The sequence below is a fragment of the Gekko japonicus genome, unplaced genomic scaffold, assembly GCF_001447785.1.
Source record: "Gekko japonicus isolate JY-2015 unplaced genomic scaffold, Gekko_japonicus_V1.1 scaffold24, whole genome shotgun sequence".
In the NCBI taxonomy this organism is placed as follows: domain Eukaryota; kingdom Metazoa; phylum Chordata; class Lepidosauria; order Squamata; family Gekkonidae; genus Gekko; species Gekko japonicus.
The window spans coordinates 101,734-120,661 of NW_015164665.1; the positions used below are offsets into that span (position 1 = coordinate 101,734).

Consider the following 18,928-nt stretch of genomic DNA (forward strand, 5'->3'; position numbering starts at 1 on the left):
GCTACCTGGGCACCCCTGCCGGTAGCGGCACAATATGTGTGAAAGAGCTGCATGTGGCTCCCGAGCCGCAGTTTGGCCACCCCTGGTCTAGCTCTTTCCTCCATGTATGTTTACAGTGCCCATAGATTGGTAGCACAGTAGAACTGGAAGTGGGGATACAATACATTTGACTTAATGAAGTCAATGGGGAATTTCAGACAGCTGATATTTTACGTTTCAGGAACTGTTCACTAATGGTTTCTGTACTGACATTTCAGACAGAACCATTTTAGTATTGGTTCCCTAACAGAATATATTGCCCTTTCATACATAAATGCTCCTGTCCCGTTAGGGAAGCGTTCCTGAGCTGTTTTACCTGCAAACTACTTCCAGGCGGTCTTCAATTTTCTATACCATTCCTGAAGTGCTACGGGGTACTGTGTAAAATGCCCCCATAGTGCTTCCTCCAATGACAAGGTTTTCCTGCTCTTTTTCGCCCGCGTGGGCGATCTCCATCTTTTTTTTAAACGTTCTTTTAAGAGCGCTATAGCGCTATAACACAACACCAAAACAGCACAATGGCGACCCCATTGAAATGCCTGGACCACTGAGATACATGAGATACTACATCTGGGGAGAACAGGGATTTCAATGGAGTACCATGCCATGGAGTCCTCCTTCCACAGCATTCATTATATGCCTGGGAACTGATATCTATAGGCAGGAGATAAGCTGTAACTCTGCAATGCTCCCTCTAAGCTGTGGAGTCCTGCAAGCAAAAATTCTACTTTGTGAGATACTAGCATTAGAACTGTGAGCAAGTTATTTGGCTTCTGCATAAATTAGTTTGCTCTGGAGCCATTCTTCCTGAGCTAAGACAAAAGCCGGAGGCTAAAAAACTGTGAGCCAGCTCACACTAACTCAGCTTAGAGGGAACACTGGGTGAAAGTACAGATGATCCCCAGGTCCCCCCTGGAGACATGGCATCCCCAAATGCTGGCCATCAAAAGGAGGATGCTGTTTGCAAGCTGGGAAGGAGCTAGCAAGGGCATAAGCTTTCCAATTTACCGGGGGGGGGGCTGGGGCTGGCCTCCCGGTCAAGCATGGCGCTCTTGGATAGGGGGAAGGAGGGTGGTCTTGGTACAGCTGCCCCCCAACCATGGAGATGCACAGCACTGCCCCCTCCCAGGTCAGGCCTGCCTGTAGCCTCCCCACCCCACCCCTTCCAGGTCTGCCAGTCCAGATAGACTCATGCATCCCTGCCCAGATGCAAGGAGGGCCGCCAGGCCTGGAAACTAATTGATCCTGCCTGCCTGCCCACCCGCCTTCCCCGCAGCAGCCCAGTGCTGTGGAGGGGGAGTACGGCCGTGCGTGGGTCTGGGACACGGGCAGTCAGTGGCCAGCACCGCGCTTTGGGTAGGATGGTGGGAGCCACCTCGCTGCTGCCGAGGGCGAAGCGGCTTCTGGGCAGGGAGGGGGGAGGATGCCTGGCCTACAGGATTTGGCTCTGCACCTCTGCCCTGTGCCCCAAGACTGGCAAGGCCCGAGGGTCCCTGTGCTCCCCGCGCCACCCGCTGCAGCTCTGTGAGGAGAGCCCCCCACTGGGCACCGCCTGCAGAGGGTCTCCACATGCTCCCCGCTGCTTGTACCACAAGATGCCAAGAAGAGCCCCTGGTGGTGGACCAGGTACCCGGGAAGGTGCCCCACCATTTGTGCTGCCACTGCCTCCTCATCTGCCAAGCTTTTTTTTAAGATGGGGGGTGTTACTGTAAAGTATTTAATTGCACCATGAACTTCACAAATTCTATGGCACTAATCTTTACAGCAATACAGTAAGACACTAGTATTGTTGTATCTGTATTTCCATATATAAATTACTAAACCTTCTTTATTTTCGCCCTGCCTCCCCAGGTCTGTGAGTATTCTGATGGAACTAAGTCCTTGAAGTTGGGAGACTTTGGACTTGCCACAGTGGTTGAAGGACCATTGTATACAGTCTGTGGCACACCTACTTATGTGGCTCCAGAAATTATTGCAGAGACTGGGTGAGAATATGGATTTAAAATGGATTCTCTCTGTCAATATAGTTAATGTCATTTTTGGTATGGACTAAAATGCAACATAGTGAGGTTTGAATATGTGATAGGTGGATAATTGACGTTTTATTATATTCTGTATAATAAATTCCAAAGTTGGATTCACTCAATACAGCCTTCAGTGTGTTCTAGGTGGAGGGCAAGATGTATCAGGCTCAAATTTAAAAAAAACCACACACAGTTACATGCCTGTAAATCTGAAACCTTAATATGAATTTTTTTGCAGTATATGTAAAAGACATTACACACTCACTTCTTCTTTTTTATAGTTATGGCTTAAAGGTGGACATCTGGGCTGCAGGGGTCATCACTTATATATTGCTATGTGGGTTTCCACCATTTCGTAGGTAAGATTGTAAAAAAGTATTGTTTCTCCCTACCCACAACATTTCCATATTTTTATTATAAATATATCTCCATTCTTTTTCCTATTTCAGCTGGCTTCGTTCCATTTTCATTCCTTCCTCACGTTCAGATAATTCCAATGCCTTTAGTTCATCTGCCATCAGTATATTCAGGAAAAAAGCAATATGTTTATAGGTAGAGTTGAGTACATTATATTGTTTTAACAGAGGTAGGCGTAATTTCCAAACACAAAACTGGTTTCTCCATCTTTATATTCTCCTTGAATGTCATGCTTCAGTACATAGTTTCATTGTATTAAGCATGCAGAGCTCGCCCTCTAGTGTTACGAGCTGGACTAGCACGTAATTGTAATCCATACACTGAATATGACCTCAGAAGTTCCAAACATATTGTAAAGTACATATTTTACAATACATATTGTAAATGTATTTAAAACATTCCATTTTAGTAGCTGTAAACTTTTGGTTGGTCAAGTAGCTTCATTTAGCTTAGTTAAGACATGCCTGTGATACAGGACTTCCAGGTTTGCAAATTATTTATACTTCTGCAAGTGAATGTGTGAAATGGACCTGTGTAGCTGTAAATAACCCCAGAGCCTACTGATTTGAGGGAAATAAAGATATTGCTTCATATTCTGTAGTTTATGGCAACTAGCAGTGCTTGTTTTGTACCATTTCAAGTGAGCAAGGTAGCTTCTGCAGAACATCTATGAAAAGATAACTGCAAATGCTGGAAGTAATGGATTAACAATTACTTTTCCAGTATCATTAGCTTTTAGTAGCTGCTCCTGCTTGCACTGTAAAGGAAAATAATTTTGTTTTCCCAGAACTTGCTTCAGTTTGCAGATAGACAAGAGCTTACTTGTATACCCTCTCACCTATTTGGTAATGGAAAGTGCTGTCAAGTCACAGTGGACTTGTGGCAACCATGTAGGTTTTTCAAGGAAAGAGTCAAACAGAGGTGGTTGCCTTTGCCTGCCTCTGCTAGCTTGGGCTATCTGCACCAGACTCCCCAGTTTAGACAGGAGTAAATACAGAACCTGACATGGATAGCCCAGACTAGCCTGATCTTGTAAGATCTTAGAAGCTAAGCAGGGTTGGCCTTGGCTACTATTTGGAAGGGGGACCTCCAAGGAATACCAGATGCAGGCAATGGCAAACCACCTCCGAAACATCTTTTGCCTTAAAAACAAGTCTAGTTTGCCACCTAATGGTGCATTACACTAAAAGAGCTAGAACTTATGGCTGCCAGACAATATTAAGATCTCCTGGCTATTCTACACACAATGCCATATGATAATTATTATTACTAAATATAAAATATTCACAATATCCCTCTTATTTACCTAAAGTTTGCAAGTTCAGGGATTCATTGGTATCTGTGTTCATGCATACAAATGTGTATGACCATTGGCACAGGTTATAGTAAATAACTGTCAGACATTTTATCACACCCTTCCTCCAAGAAAGTGAAGATGATCTGCAGGGTTATCCTATCTTTTGTTTTGCACTCATGTGCAGTAGGGTAGAATGAGAGACTGGCTGGCTCAAGATCAACCACTGGGATCCATGGATACATGTGGACTTGAACCTGTGACCAGCACAATAACTACTACATCAAACTGGATTAGTGAATGTTGATCTTACTTTATGTACTACTGTGGTGCTCATATGTACCTTATTGGATGTGATGCGGCTAGAAATATTCCTCCCCAGTTGTTCTCTTCACACAAAAGTGAAAACAAGGGCAATCTGGTTCATCTGTGATCTGATTAATCATTTCCCAATTTTAAATATGTTAATTCTAACCAGTATGTTGAATTATTTTTTGGCTTCCCTTGATCCACAGTGAGAACAATGTCCAAGAAGATCTGTTTGATCAGATCCTTGTTGGAAAGCTGGAGTTTCCTTCTCCATACTGGGATAACATCACTGACTCTGCTAAGGTACTGGGTTGTATTAATGATGATGGGTTTTGAATTTATGCAAGCATTCCTTACAGTTAGGCTTAGTCTTCTACTATAACTGGCTGCAGAGAACCTGGTATGCTGAAAATACAGTGATCTCATGGTGTGTAACCTTCATGCCCTTTCTCTGTGTTCCTGAAGTAGTGTTGTTGGTACAGTATTTTACTTTAATCACAATTTCAGATAATTCTCTAACTTCAGTGTCTCTCAGTATAAGTAGTTTTCTGTTTTGACATATGTTCATGGTCTTGACTCAAAGGAAAAGACAGAGAACCAGAGAAGGGAGTGTTGCTGTGGGAACAAGAAGCAATTGATTTGTGCCACCCCTATTATTGCTTCAAGCTTTAGTTTTAATAGTTCAGAAAAACTTCACCAGGATTTAGTGCCTACTTAACATTCCTGTGTTTGTGTGTTATCATCCGACCTATGAGGATTAGTTTCTCCTAACAACTTCAATGGTTTTGTTGTTATTTACCCAGAATGGACTTATGTTTGGCCTCATGGCGTTTATATTGTGAGATCTTTCTAGGGTCCATATTGCTCCCCATGGAGGAGGAGAGGAGGAGGAGGAGATTGGATTTATACCCCGCCCTTCACTTGGAGTCTCAGAGCGGCTTACAAACTCCTTTCCCTTCCCCTCCCCACAACAGACACCCTGTGAGGTGAATGGGGCTGAGAGAACTCTGACACAAACTGCTCTTTTTCAAGAACAGCTGTGCCAGAGCTTGTGACTGACCCAAGGTCACATCAGCAGGTGCAAGTGGAGGAGTGGGGAATCAAACCCGGTTCTCCCAGATTAGAGTCCACGCACTTAACCACTACACCAAATGGTCTTATTTATTTATTTCATTCTATTTATACATTAAATTTATGGATCGCCCAATCCCTGAGTTCACAGGGCTCTGGGCGATGTACAACATAAACATCAATTAAGTCACAATAATAAATCATTCAATACAGTCTCAAAAACAGTTCCCAGATGGTGTCCATGAATCAAATTTTAAGCCAGTTCTGGACTTTGTTGCCACCTCGCAGGTCAGGTAAGGAGGAGGCTGAAAGAAAAGATGGAATAAAGGAGGGGTGCCAGCCATGACAGACCCTGTCACCGTTCTCAACCAAGAGCTGTGGCTAGGTCAGGGTGCAACAGGGGCTAGTTGCCGCACGTTATGTAGATGGAAGAACACCAGCCTGGCAACATTTGTGACCAGGGCCTCCATGGATAAGGAGGCATCCAGGACCATGCCCAAACTCCTGATGGCTTGCGCTGGTGTCAATGGCACCCCATCAAGAATGGGAAGTTTGTGCCCCAACCCTGAAGCCCCTCCCCAGCGACAGAACCTCTTTGTTGGATTCAGTCTCAGCTGGCTCTTTTTAACTATCCCACCACGGCCTCCAAACCCACGGCCAAGTTATGCAGGGCAGTATCTGGGCGGCTGTCCATTAACAGGTATAGTTGGTTGTCATCAGCGTACTGTGACACCCCAGCCCAAAACTCCACACTAGCTGGGCGAGTGGCCGCATACAGATGTTGAATAACATTGTGGAGAGGATTGCCCCCTGAGGAACCCCACATATTAAGGTGTACCTAGTTGACACCCTCTCCCCCTGTGCCACCCTCTGTTCCTGACTGAGGAGAAATGAGGAAAGCCATTCAAGACTACCTCAAGGACTCCCACATCGGTAAGGCGGTGGGTCAGTAGGTTGTAGTCAATTGTGTAAAATGCTTTTGTGAGATCAAGTAACAGCAGCAGCAGCAGCAGCAGCAGCAGCAGCAACCCGCCTCATTCCAGATGTCTGTGGATACTGTCTGTCAGGGTAACCAACACCATCTCCGTCCCTTAGTGGGGGCAAAAGCCTGACTGGAATGGATCCAATGCCGATGTGTCATCCAGGAAACATCTATATGAAACCTCTGGAAATTATCATCTGGGAATTTGGAGTGAGGTGCTGCTAATGTGTGCATGACACCCAGCTCTATTTCTGCCTAACAACTGGGTTGGATGGGTGTTTGAAAGTCCTTAACAAATACTTGCAAAAATAATGGGATGGGGGGCCAGTAAACTGAAGCCAATTCAGAGAAGGCTGAGGTGGTGTTAGTCAATGACAAAGCCGCACAAGCACTGAGGAATCAGCCTGTTCTGATTGCACTTCTACAAAGGAGTAGGGACAACTGTTTGGGAGAATGTAAACTCAGAGTCTAAGAAAAATGAAAATTTGGAGAGAAAAAAAACAAGTGCGAACCCGCAAGGATTTGCGGAAAATATCTCCTTTCCCGCCATCCACGATTTCCCCTTTCCCATTCTTGAAAGCCTCCATAGGATCTCCCCCTTTTCCTTGCTATCTTTCCCTTCTAGGGTTGCCAACCCCTGGTGGGGCCTGGAGATCTCCTGGAATCACAACGGATCTCCCAGCTAAAGAGATCAGTTTCCCTTTAGGATTGCCAACTCCAGCTTGGGGTATTCATGGAGATTTGGGGGTGAAGCCTTGAAAGGGCCAGGTTTGGGTAAGGAAGCAACCACAGCAGGGTATAGAGTCCACCCTCCAAAGCAGCCATTTTCTCCAGAGGAACTGATCCCTGTCATCTGGAGAGCAATTGTAATTCCAGGTGATTCCAGCCCCCACCTGGGGGTTGACAACACTAGTTTCCACGGAAGACATGGTTGCTTTGGATGGTGGAGTCTATGGCATTAAACCCATCTGAGCCCCCTCCCCTCCTCAAATCCCAGTTCCCAGGCTCCACCTCCCAAATCTCTAGGATGTCCCCCCCGCTAGCAGCCTGTACGTAGGAAAACTGTAGTCCAGTTGTGCGGTGGCAGCTACTGGGCAAGGTCCACTTGCATGGTAGGGAACCCTCAAGGATTTGTGGGGTGGCACCTCACTTTCTCCTCTTACCACCCCTTCCCACACTATTTCCTCTTTCTGTCCTTCTGGCAACCCCCATATCCTCACCCCTTTCCCTGCCTCATTCTCTCCTTCTTAGTCATTCACCAACCAACCTTTTATCTGCCTCCCATCTTCAGCTATTTTTATTATTTGTTTAGTTCATTTATACTGCACCTTTCTCCACAGTGGGGACTAAAGCAGCTTACATTATTCTCCTCTCCTCCTTTCTATCCAAACAATAACCCTGTGAGGTAGGTTAGGCTGAAAAGGATGTGAATGGTCCAAATCACCCAGTGAGCTTCCACAGCCAGATGGAAATTTGAACCTGGGTCCCTAGACCCTACTCTGACCACCATACTGGCCTTTATTGGGTGGCTGCTGTTGAACAGTAGCAAGCAGCCATGCCTAGTGGAATTATGGAAGTTGGGTGGTATCAGGTAACCCATAGGTTGCTCCCAGGCCTAGGGTTGCCAGTCTCCAGGTGGGGCCTGGAGATCTCTCAGAGTTACAGCTGAATTCCAAGTGACAGAGATCTGTCATCTTGGAGAATATGGCTGCATAGAATTCTCTAGAGTGAATTCTATGGCATTATATTTGCCTGAGGTTTCTCCTTTCCTCAAACCCTTCCCTCTGCAGACTTCACCACAAAATCTCTCAAGAATTTCCCAACCTGGAGCTACCAACCCTAGTCAGGCCTGGCCCAAAGGTGCCCTCCCTCAAAGGCCAAAATAGGCCTGGAAAGGACTGTGTTCCCTCCCTCTAGTTTTTACTGACAGAACCAAACCTTGTAACCTGTGGTTGCCTAGCAACAGCCACTGAGAGGATCTGTTGCTTAAAGCTACAGATGCTCCTTTTATTATTTTCTGCTTTTTAAAAACACCCCAATGTGTTTTTTTAGATTTCACATTTTTCAGCAAACCAGGGGCCCATTTCAGGTTTGTAGAAAGGTCCATCTTGCCTGTTCACATTCCCAGCCACTGGATTTAAGTATCCAAAATTTGGTGGACTTCAGTATTAAAATATAAGATGTTCTTAGCAAAAGGAGTGTCTCAGGTTAATGTGATTACCCAGGCTTAAAGCTCTGACCAAAAGAGCCATATCATATCAATGCTCATTTTCTCTCTCTCCTTTTTTCTCAGGAGTTAATTAGTCTGATGTTACAAGTAAATGTGGAAGCACGATATACAGCATCTCAGATTTTAAACCACCCCTGGGTGTCGGTGAGTAACATGCCTTCTTATTCTGCACATTTAAACAGAGTTACCTCTAAAGAAGCTCTCACTGAGTTAAAGCCCTGCTGTTTTGGACTACAGCTAATGGTGAAGTCCAAACTTTATGTGATGACTCAGCATGCTGCGAGTTACCTCCATACTCTCTCTTCTACGGTGTGTGTGTTTTAAAACGGAGATAGATCAAGATGGGTAGCCATGTCAGTCTTTAAGGTGCTACTGGACTTTTGCTCTTTTTTACTGGTTTAAAATGGCTCATAAATAGTCTATGACTCCACCCTCCAAACCAGCCATTTTGTCCTGGGTAACAATTGTTGCCAATCTCCAGGTGAGGGCTACAGATTACTCACAATTACAACTGCTCTTCAGGTAGCAGAGATCAGTTCCTCTGGAGAAAACAGTGGACTCTGTCATTATACCCTGCTAAGGTCACCACAGCAAATTGACACTGTTTCCCAAAGCCAGAGCACTGCCCCAGAGCCTCTTTCTAGATCCCGTTGTATTGCTTTCACAACGGGCTTTACTGCTAGTTAGTCATAATAGAAAACTTGCATGTGCTGTATTCACTGAGTGCAGAAGAGGCTGAGGTGGCCAGTGGCTTATCTGTATCATCTGAAGTTGCTCCCAGTGTGATTGCTATAAGGCAGTGTGGCACTGAATACTTTCTTCATCAACAATGAATGATCAATCAGTCCTCCTAACAGTACAGGTGACTTGTTGGATAGGAAGAGAGCTTAAAGTCCAGCCCCAAACAATGGTTGATAAGCACAGATTAGCTGTGCATTTGGGGTGGAATCCAAATAGATTAAGACAGCCTTTCACTGACTGAGAGTGTTCCTCTGACAGATGAAGTGTTTCCTGCTTTGGAGGAAGATTCTCATTTAGTAAAAGTACAAAACAGGAGGGCCCTGGATTTATGTCCTGAAGCCTATTTTTCTGCATGGGTCTCTTGGAGGTTTGGGGTTGATCCCCTTCATATTTTAATAGGCCCTTTCTGCATAATGTGCTGAAATAAATTTGTCAATTAAAAGAGGCGCAAGTGTCTGGGGAATCAGTTCAACATGTAAACACTTTTTCTTTAGTTTATTAAGCATTTTGTTAGAGCAAAAGAGCTGTATCACAGCAAAGATGCTTGATGATTAATAATGTTGACAGTAGCATTACTAAATCAAGCCTCTTGTTATTCCAACAATTTCATCTGTATTGTGTTTTTAGAGTTTTCCTCAAACTGAACTACCTGCCAAGTCACAGAGGAGAAATCCCTGTCCAGACTAGCTATCCATCCCACTCCACAAAAAAGGAAATTGCTGTATTAAAATATGTGTTGCTGTTGATTTTTCCCCTCCTCCTTTAACTAGGATGATACCTCCCAGGAGAATAATATGCAAGCTGAAGTAACAGGTAAATTAAAGCAGCACTTTAACAACACACTACCCAAACAGAATAACCCAACCGCAGGGGTTTCTGTCATCATGGTAAGCAAATACATCTTTGTCATTAATTATTCACTAACCTATCAGCCATTTAATCTTCAAAAAATAGAATCATGTTAAATCCTTCCAGTGAAAAAATAACAGTGCACATTCCTCATTGTGTCTGTATTTCTTTCACATTGGATGTGTGGGCATGCGCATGCATTTTTAAGAACAGTACTTGGAAAGGAATTACAGAAATGACTTTTCATATTCAGATTACTCTGAATAATCAAAAGTTATTATTCTCAGCAAACAATTCTTCCATTTCCATCTTCTGTTGTCGTTCAGCCCTGTCATAGTTGGTTTTCAACTGTTATCTCTGTGGCTGAAATGAATTTTTGTCTCATAAAATACAGCCTTTTGGCAATGAAGTTCTTAAAGATGATGCTTAAGTTAGTGTTCAGTTTCTGTTTGCATTGCATCACTAACATGCAGCACAATGGTCACTGACATGCCAATAGGACACTTGAAATCCATTTTAGATTGGAAAGGAAAACTTTTGGTATGTGGAAAGATTATATTACCTACTTGTTTCAGGATGTGGACCCGTTTATGTGGCTGTGTTTGTGATGCATGACGGCTTTAAATGTAGTGGTTTTAAAAAAAAATTAGAACCAAATACAAGAGCAGAAAGAAGGGCAAACTATTTTAGGCTGATACTGTTGCTTGCATTTTGTTTGACAGTTTGACTTGACAGTCTGAGGAACCTCAGAGCTTCATACTTTGTATTGTTGAGACTATGGATAAACCTGAAGCAGAAACCTGGTATCAAATACATTATTAAATAGAGTGATTTTAAATTCTAACTCTTAGCTGCTCTCCAGTTTGCATGCCCTTTTAAGCTTGCCTCCAGTCTTCAGAATAATGTAGCTTATGGCTTTTTATTGGTGTGGAGTTTTCTAATTCTCTGGCCTGATCATTTTGCTTCCAGTCAATGAAGCATCCCCCCTACACGTTTTTAACTTCCCATTTTCTCTGCCTTATCTCCTTCCTTGCTCATAAAGGCTGAAATCTTAGGCATGCTTACTGGAAACTAAGCCACACTGAATTCTGAGAAAACATACAGAGAGCAGGCTCTTTGGTAGTAAGTAAATGGGTTTGTTTTTTAAAAAATCTGGTCACTTGCTGCATTAATTAGATGAGAATCAAGAGAGAGGATAACTTCTGAAAGGACCGAACAACTAAATTTGATTTTTGTTCAAGACCTCCTTTTTTCTTCCTCCCATTACCTGCTAATTAATTCTGACAAGTGTGAATTGGCCATAGCAAAATATAGGATATGACAGAAACCGGGGTGGATGGGGGAGGAACCAAAAGTCCTTCCTACCTTTACTGTTAGGGTTTATGTTTATTACAAAACACACAACATTTTAGGGAAATCAGAAAATGTTTAAGTGGAAGACATGGGCTATACAATATAATAGTTACTGTCACATTTGTTTCACTTCTGTGGTAAGCATCCAGTTTCTTCTTCCAACCCATACAGATTAATATCTTCACTGAATCCTAATTCATTTTCAGTCTTGTGTTGCAAAAAATCAGAAAACTGTTTTTCCTCTGAAAATTTGAGCTAAGGCAGATAAAGCCCTCGTGTGGTAGAAGAATGAATTACATTTAAAGGATGGTTTGCCGCTGTTCCTTGTGATTTTAAAAAAATGCATAAAATTCTACATTGAAATAATTTTAGTGCTGCTTTTTTCAGAATGTGGTTGATTGTATTTGTAAATGTTGCAAAACTATTGGTTCTGCTTCAAGTAAGTCTAGTGTCTGTCCCTTGCTTCCTCTTTTGCTTCCTTTCCCAATGCCTGCATTGCTTTCCTCTGAGTAGGTCCAAGGCAATGGTATGTACTAACTATGCTGCTTTTTTTTGCCACATTACAACATATTATTTTAGAGTCTGACAGAAAAGGAGAAGTAACCCGATTGCAGTCTGAGGTGGGGATACCTGTCTTATGCAGAAGCAGCATAGGACATTTTTTCATTGCATTTATATGTCTGCATCATTTCACTCATGTATGGTGTCCTGTGTATTTGAACATGTACACAAACCTGACTTGTACAGAGTCAGACTGTTGGTCTGTCTAGCTCAGTTTAGTCTACTCTGGCACTGGCTTTCCAAGGCTTGAGGAGGACAAAAGGCTTTCCTGTACCTGTGTTCTAACTGGGGCTGAACCTGTGACAAAAGCTGTGAGCCACAGCCTTCTTTGTAAGCAGATTCCTTTTAAAATGGAGCAGCTCTTTAGCTTTCTGTAGACAAAGAGCGCCTCAAAAAGGTTTCTGCGGTATTCTGCTCCTGCTCATGGCAATCTCTGCTGCCATCGCCAATGTTTTTCATAAATTAGTGTTTCAGTATCCCTTTTCTAGCTGTACTAGCATTTATGTTTTCAAATGGAGAAACGTGCCTCTGTATTCTAGTTCCATCAGTCCTACTAAATCTGCAGCACATCCTCTATTCTGTTCTGGGACTTTGTACACTGTAGACCTTTCCACAGTGGCCCGAGGCTTTTTGTCCTTTATTCTGAACATTTCATCTGATGAAGAGTTCTGGAGAACTTGAAAGCTTGCACTATGTTTTGTGATATTTTGGTTTGGTCTTAAAGGGTATGGGATGATTTTTGGTTTTGTACTCTTTTTTTGTTGACCAACACAATTCCATAAAATCTTTGTCTATGCTACCTAACAACAATCAGATACTTATGCAATAATTTTGTTATCTGATGACCAGTAAAGTTGCTTGAGACCTAAGCAGTCTTGGGAGCTCCTTTATATATTCAGTAGAATCAAATATGGACTCTGCTGCTTCAGATTTAAGTGTGCATAGTAAAATTGTGTATTTGGAAAAAAATGGGGGGGTCCATGTTCATTGAAAACTAGCAAATCAGAAAGATAGGTTCACCTTAGTCTTCTCGTTTTCTCTGAAGAGGAAGTTTGTTTTAGATAGGGAAGTATATGAATGTGGAACTGATATCAGAATTGAATAGGGTATAGTCCAAAGGAAGCTTTACCATCATGTATCTAATTCTGAACTGGACCATAGTGTGGATTTTAAAAATCCACCCAATGAAGGCATGAAAGCAATTGAAATCTTTAAAGAATGCATTCAGGATTAAAACTTTTCAAAATAATAGAGCAATATCTGTAGCTCCTGCACATTCCTTAGACAGCAAAGGTGACAAGCAAGTATTGGAGCGCATAAAACCAGAAAGTACAAAACTGTGACTGGTTTATTTCGGCCATGTCATGCAGAAAAACTCACAACAAAAGTAAATATGCTTGTATTGGTTAGCGGCAAAAGGAAGCCGGACCACCAAGAAACACGGTGGCTAGACACCAGAAAAGTCAACACCAGCCTGAGCACGGAGCGACTCAAAGAAACAGTATAAGATCGGAAAATGTGGAGAGAGCTGGCCCATAGAATCGCCAAGAGTCAGACATGACTGAATGGCTAACAACAACATCTGTAGCTTTAAGAAATGAATGCCCACTGAGATCTTGGTGGCCATTTAGGGTGGTTGCTAGGCAACCACAGCGGCATTTCCGCTTTCAAGCCCTGTTTTATGTCAGTCAAAAATTGGGGGGGGGGCACGGAATGGACTAGGAGGCCAAAACAGCTTTGGAAAGGGTGCTTCCCCCTGCCATAGTCCATAGTCGCAAAGAGAAGGAAGAAAACTATGTAACAATGCACTAAATAAATAAAACAATGAATACAATTTGTGCTAAATTCTTATTGTGTCTAAATTCCAAAAATACAGATACAATATGTAAGGTAATGTTATAGGACCATACTCCAAAGATATTCATTTCAGAATATCTTCCTCAGAGATGGACAAATAGCAATTCATCTGAATCTGATGATAAAAAGAGTACAGTAAATAATGTTTTAAATATTTTAACATATTTTAACCATAATTTAAACATGATTTTTAGCAATGTAATTTTTACATAATTTAAACAAAATTTATAGCATATTCTGTGATAAAAATCCCTGCAATAACTGTATTTTATCAGGACTCCGTTATTATTTGGTAAGTGTGAATCAGGTTCTATGTAAAAATCAATAAATATCTATTATTATTCAAAAGCAAGGCAAAACTATATCAAAATTGAAATGAGCCAAAGCTTACCCAATTTTCATGTTGTCTTAATGAGCCATAGCTTATCAAAGCGGAAAGTTATTTTCTTGTTTTTGGTTTGGTATAGTTTTGCATTACTTTTGAATAATAATAGATATTTATTGGCTTTACATAGAAACTGATGGGCGCTTACCAAATAATAACGGAGTCTTGATAAAATGTAGTTATTGCAGGTATTTTTATCTCAGAATACGCTATAAATTTTCTTTAAGTTAAGTAAAAATTACATTGTTAAAAATCATGTTAAAATTGTTTTATATTATGTTAAAATATTTTAAAACATTATTTACTGTACTCTTTTTATCATCAGTTTCACATGAATTGCTATTTGTCCATCTCTGAGGAAAATATTCTGAAATGTTTACCTGGAATCTTCATAGGATGGTCCTATAACATTACCTTGCATATTGTATATGTAATTTTGTAATTTATACACAGTAAGAATTTAGCACAAACTGTAGTCATTTTTTAATTATTTAGCACATTTTTACACAACTCTTCAGGGCAATTCAGTACCATGCAATGTGTGCAGCTTGCCTGGGTCATATAATGTTCACTGTACAAACTTGCCCAGCAACACTGTACAAACTTGCCCACTTGATTCATCCAGGTAATTCTCTGTGGTTCAACTTGTGCAAGTCAGCCAGGTTTGGTGGCAGCCACTGCACAACTCATTTTGCAACACGCATGATTTACCTGGGTGTTGTCATCATGTGATTTCCTTGATTCACCTGGGCTCAACGACTGCACAGCTTAGCTAGGTGACTTGGTACCACACAACCTGCACAAGTTTTCTTGATGAGGGTGGCTTGTCACCACATGACTCATTTGGGGTTGGTGGCAAGTTACCAAATGAGTCACCTCGGCTATTCTCTACCATGTAACGTTTGCAGTTTGCTTGTACTTTGTCAATGGAACATAATGACTAAGATCACACCCAGGACAGGGGGGTGACTGATCAAGGTAAAATGTGGAAGGAAGGGGAGGACACAGGGAATGAGAGAGAGGCTGAAAGTAACAAGAAGATAAAAAGATAGGTGGATAGAAGAGAAGAGGAAAGGCTGCCAGGGGAGATGAGGGAAAACTGAAGGCTGGGGAGGGGGCAGATAAAGGTAGGTAGGTCTGTGTGTTGCAAGGAGAGAAGGAAGCAGGAAAGGGGGCTGCTAGGAAAACATCGTGAGGAGGAGGATACTGGGGAAAATGAGATGCCTCCCCCTCCCCAAGTCCTTGCAAGTCTTGATAAACTGTATTTTGTATACTAATTCTGGCCACTGTGTGACACAGAGTGTTGGACTGGATGGGCCTTTGGCCTGATCTGACATTGGCGTCTCTTATGTTCTTATGTAATTCTGACTCCTCTGCAACTAATACTACAGGAAGATTTCACTGCCAGTTCCCAGTAAACACTGCCCAATATGGAAAAAGATGCTCAAAAAGTTGTATCAGTATAAATATTAGGGGTTTTTAAAAGTGAAATTATAAACTTCATGAAAATTCTTTAGAAGTGTTCAGTTTCTTACACTTCAAACCAGTTGAGTGGAATTAGGTTGTACAAATTATATTGGGTACATTCTTTCTCAAATGTATGTATACCTAGAACCATCCAGGATTACCAAACTGGCTGTAAACAGGGCAGTGTAGTATTAAGTGTAGTAAGGGACCTGTAGAAGGTGGCAGCAAACTACAATGTAAACTCTTAGGTATAATAAAGTGCCCTGGATTACAAACCAGCATTTCTAGTATTGAACACCAGAATGCCAGGCAAAGTTGTAATAATCACTTAACACCTTGGGAGGGGCATTTAATAAAAGTTGACACCCATAGTTGACATTCCTTTTAAATGATGGTGAATTAAAATGTAGTACGGATAAATATTTGATCTTGGAGTCCAGATGATTCAATCCCATTTCAAGTCACATTAATGAGCTAGTGCCTGGCATTTCATGTCATTCTTAAATTGTGATAACAATGTTTTGGCAGTAAAACATGTTAAATGGTCTTGGGTTTGATAATGCTCTAGCAATGAATCATAAACAACTGCATTCCTCCAGGTCCATTGAAGTCAGTGAGCTTAGAAAAATGAAACTCCACTTAGGACGACATATATGTAACTGCAAATGTAACCTGGCAATACATATTTATGTTCTTTTTGTCACTGTAATTTTAGTGTGTATTTACAGAAATCAATCTCATCTACTTGAGTATTCCTAAACATCCCAGATTTTCATACAGACAAAATATATGTTGGGCAAACACTGGCACAGTCAGTAGCATTCTCGATGCCATAGGGGCACATGTTAAACCAGTATGATGTTGTGAATATAGATCAAAAAGTCTTAGCTAACCCATCCCCAGGAAGCGCCCATATTGAGTTTCTCTTTGGGTGTCAACTAAACCATAAGACTCCTGCTACTTTGATGTCTTATTCTAACCACAGCATGTTAACTTTTCTAGGCAATGGCTTGCACAAATGAAAACATAAATGGACTTAGCACAGTTCTACTTGTGCAAGATCTTATGCAACACCAGCACTTTCCTCTCTATATATTATACTGCCCAGAAACTGGTTGCATGAGATTTTGTGCAAGCAGAAATGCAAATGGGGATACAGTAAATATGACATGGCAAAGGTGGCTTTCACGGTCCTTGTGTTTTCACTTGTGTAAGCAGAAATTTCATGCTGGATCCAGACCTGTATTGTTGCTTAATAGTTGATACTCTGATCCTTCAAGAGTGATCTATGTATGTTGTCAGTGTGGAAATGGGTGCACATCTGTCTGCACAACCTCATCTTCATTGTAGTGCTTTTCTGAGTGGGGTGTACCTTAATGCAAATCCGCATCTGGGGCAACAATTAATTACGTTGCAACAAGTAATTATGTTGCAACAATGTCTAGCTCAGGGTCTGGGAATTTAAGAAGTGCTGTGTCCATTCTGTTAATAGTGCATGTTTGCTTTTGCCTCACCGGACTTGCAAATGAGACATTTAACTCTCTTTTTGTTCAAGCAGCTCATTAAAATTGATTCCATTGACACTGCAATAGCATGTTTTCATGCAGTTTGTTGCCAGTGCTCTGCATGTAAAAAGCTAGCCCCAAAAATCCAGAGAACCCACAACTTTGGCAAAGATGTGTTATGTTACTTCTCCTTTTCTTCAGCCTGGTGCATGTGTCAAAGGATGGATGTGTGTGTCTGTCTGCTGTGTCTGTGTGAAAATCCTAGCCCTAAGTGATGTAAATGTTTGTTTGCATTATAGAACACAGCTCTAGATAAAGAAAGGCAGATCTTCTGCAACAAGCGCTGTCAAGAATCTGGGCAAACTGCTGGGAAGCAAAACACCACGAAAAATGCTGCAGCTCACAAATCTCCTGCGGTTGGGCTCAAGGCACTTTGTCCTGCTGCTTCTGAGCCACTTAAACTCTCCACACACCCCATGTCAGCATGTCATGATGATACTGCAGTATCCATGTAAACCAAGTCCACTGCTCAGTTGGAAATCTATCCTCCAGTACTGGTTTCTCATCCTGTTCCTACCATGGATTGTCCACAGCTGTTTGAAAGAGAATGCAGGTAGTATATGCAGTAGTTTTTAGTACTCTACTGGCAGTTCAGTTTGGAAATTCTTAATCTTTTTAAAAATTAATGTTTAAATATAATTTCAAACAACATTGGTACCATTAATGAATTAATCTACTCTGCTGGAAATCATATCTTGATAGACAGATTGTTATTAAGACTCACCCACCACACTTTCTGCAGTGGGCCCAGCAGAGGAGGAAGTGCTAATCATTCTTCTACGCAACTTTAAAGTTTAGTTCCTGACTTGCTCTTGAAAGGCAATTTCATCTACAGACTGGACCTAGTGGACAAACTCTGCACTACTGAAAAGGCAGGGTGTGTGTGAAGGGGGGAGTTCTTTTTGTCAAATTAAAGTTTAGATAACATGACTTCAAACCATGTGGAATTTGGATACAAAAGTAACATAATCAAGGGGGAATTTTTCATATGTATGAAAACTGCAGTAGCGGAAGCCTTTTCAGACAATGTTTGTTCTACAGAAATTGCCCATCTTCTGCACTTCCTATTCCTTGCCAGTACTGATTACAAGCAACAAGAATTGTCTGGAAGATAAAGTGTGCTGCATGTTGCATAATCTACAATGGAGTATATATTTAGCCAACTAAAGTGATGAACTACAGGTTACCAACACAGAATGCTTCTGCCATTTTGTTTTTTCCATTAGTCCCTGCTTTTATTTCAGGAAGAGCCGAAATAATAGAGAGCAGTGATGCTACATGTGCAGTCAAGGGTAGATGGAGTTGTATCTTTTCTCTTAATGCTTTTCAATAGTGTATGTAATCTGCCTATTTGTTTCCTTTTACTCCTTTTTAACAACTCTGTGTCATTTTCTATTTACTTCATATTAGAACTATTAAGACCTGCAATAAACATTCTTCTTGAAAAGAGTAATTGTTTGTTTGTTTTTTTCTTTTTTAGGATTTAGGAAGGCAGTCTGAGATGGTTCTCATATTTAATTTCCTTTGTCCCAATGTTGCTGGTTGCCAGAGTGGCCAGGGTCAAAATGAGTCATTTGGAATTGATCCAGATAAGTAGGACAAGATTCTGCTTCCCATACCCTTAAGGCAGAGTCTACTGTCAATGATGCAAACCTCAAAACATGAACAATTTTGCTAAAAGATTGGGGGGGGGGAAAGTAGAGGACTATCCATTCTCTATCACAAATTGGTACCACTTTGTCTAAAAAATTTAGCTAGCAGAGCAGACAATTCTTTAAATTTCT

The 18,928-nt window shown here is 41.6% G+C and overlaps 1 protein-coding gene across 1 annotated transcript in view; it reads left to right on the forward strand.

Moving 5' to 3' along the window:
* Nucleotides 1-18,564, forward strand: part of DCLK2 (doublecortin like kinase 2) — a gene marked incomplete at its 5' end in the record, with an annotated part of 108,095 nt that extends 89,531 nt beyond the window's left edge. The window contains 6 exons of the mRNA XM_015409029.1: nt 1,891-2,024; nt 2,345-2,422; nt 4,290-4,386; nt 8,430-8,510; nt 9,878-9,994; nt 17,384-18,564. Of these exons, the coding sequence (XP_015264515.1) occupies nt 1,891-2,024; nt 2,345-2,422; nt 4,290-4,386; nt 8,430-8,510; nt 9,878-9,994; nt 17,384-17,599 (723 nt within the window). The remainder of the gene's footprint in view (nt 1-1,890; nt 2,025-2,344; nt 2,423-4,289; nt 4,387-8,429; nt 8,511-9,877; nt 9,995-17,383) is intronic.
* Between the last annotated feature and the right edge of the window lie 364 nt (nt 18,565-18,928).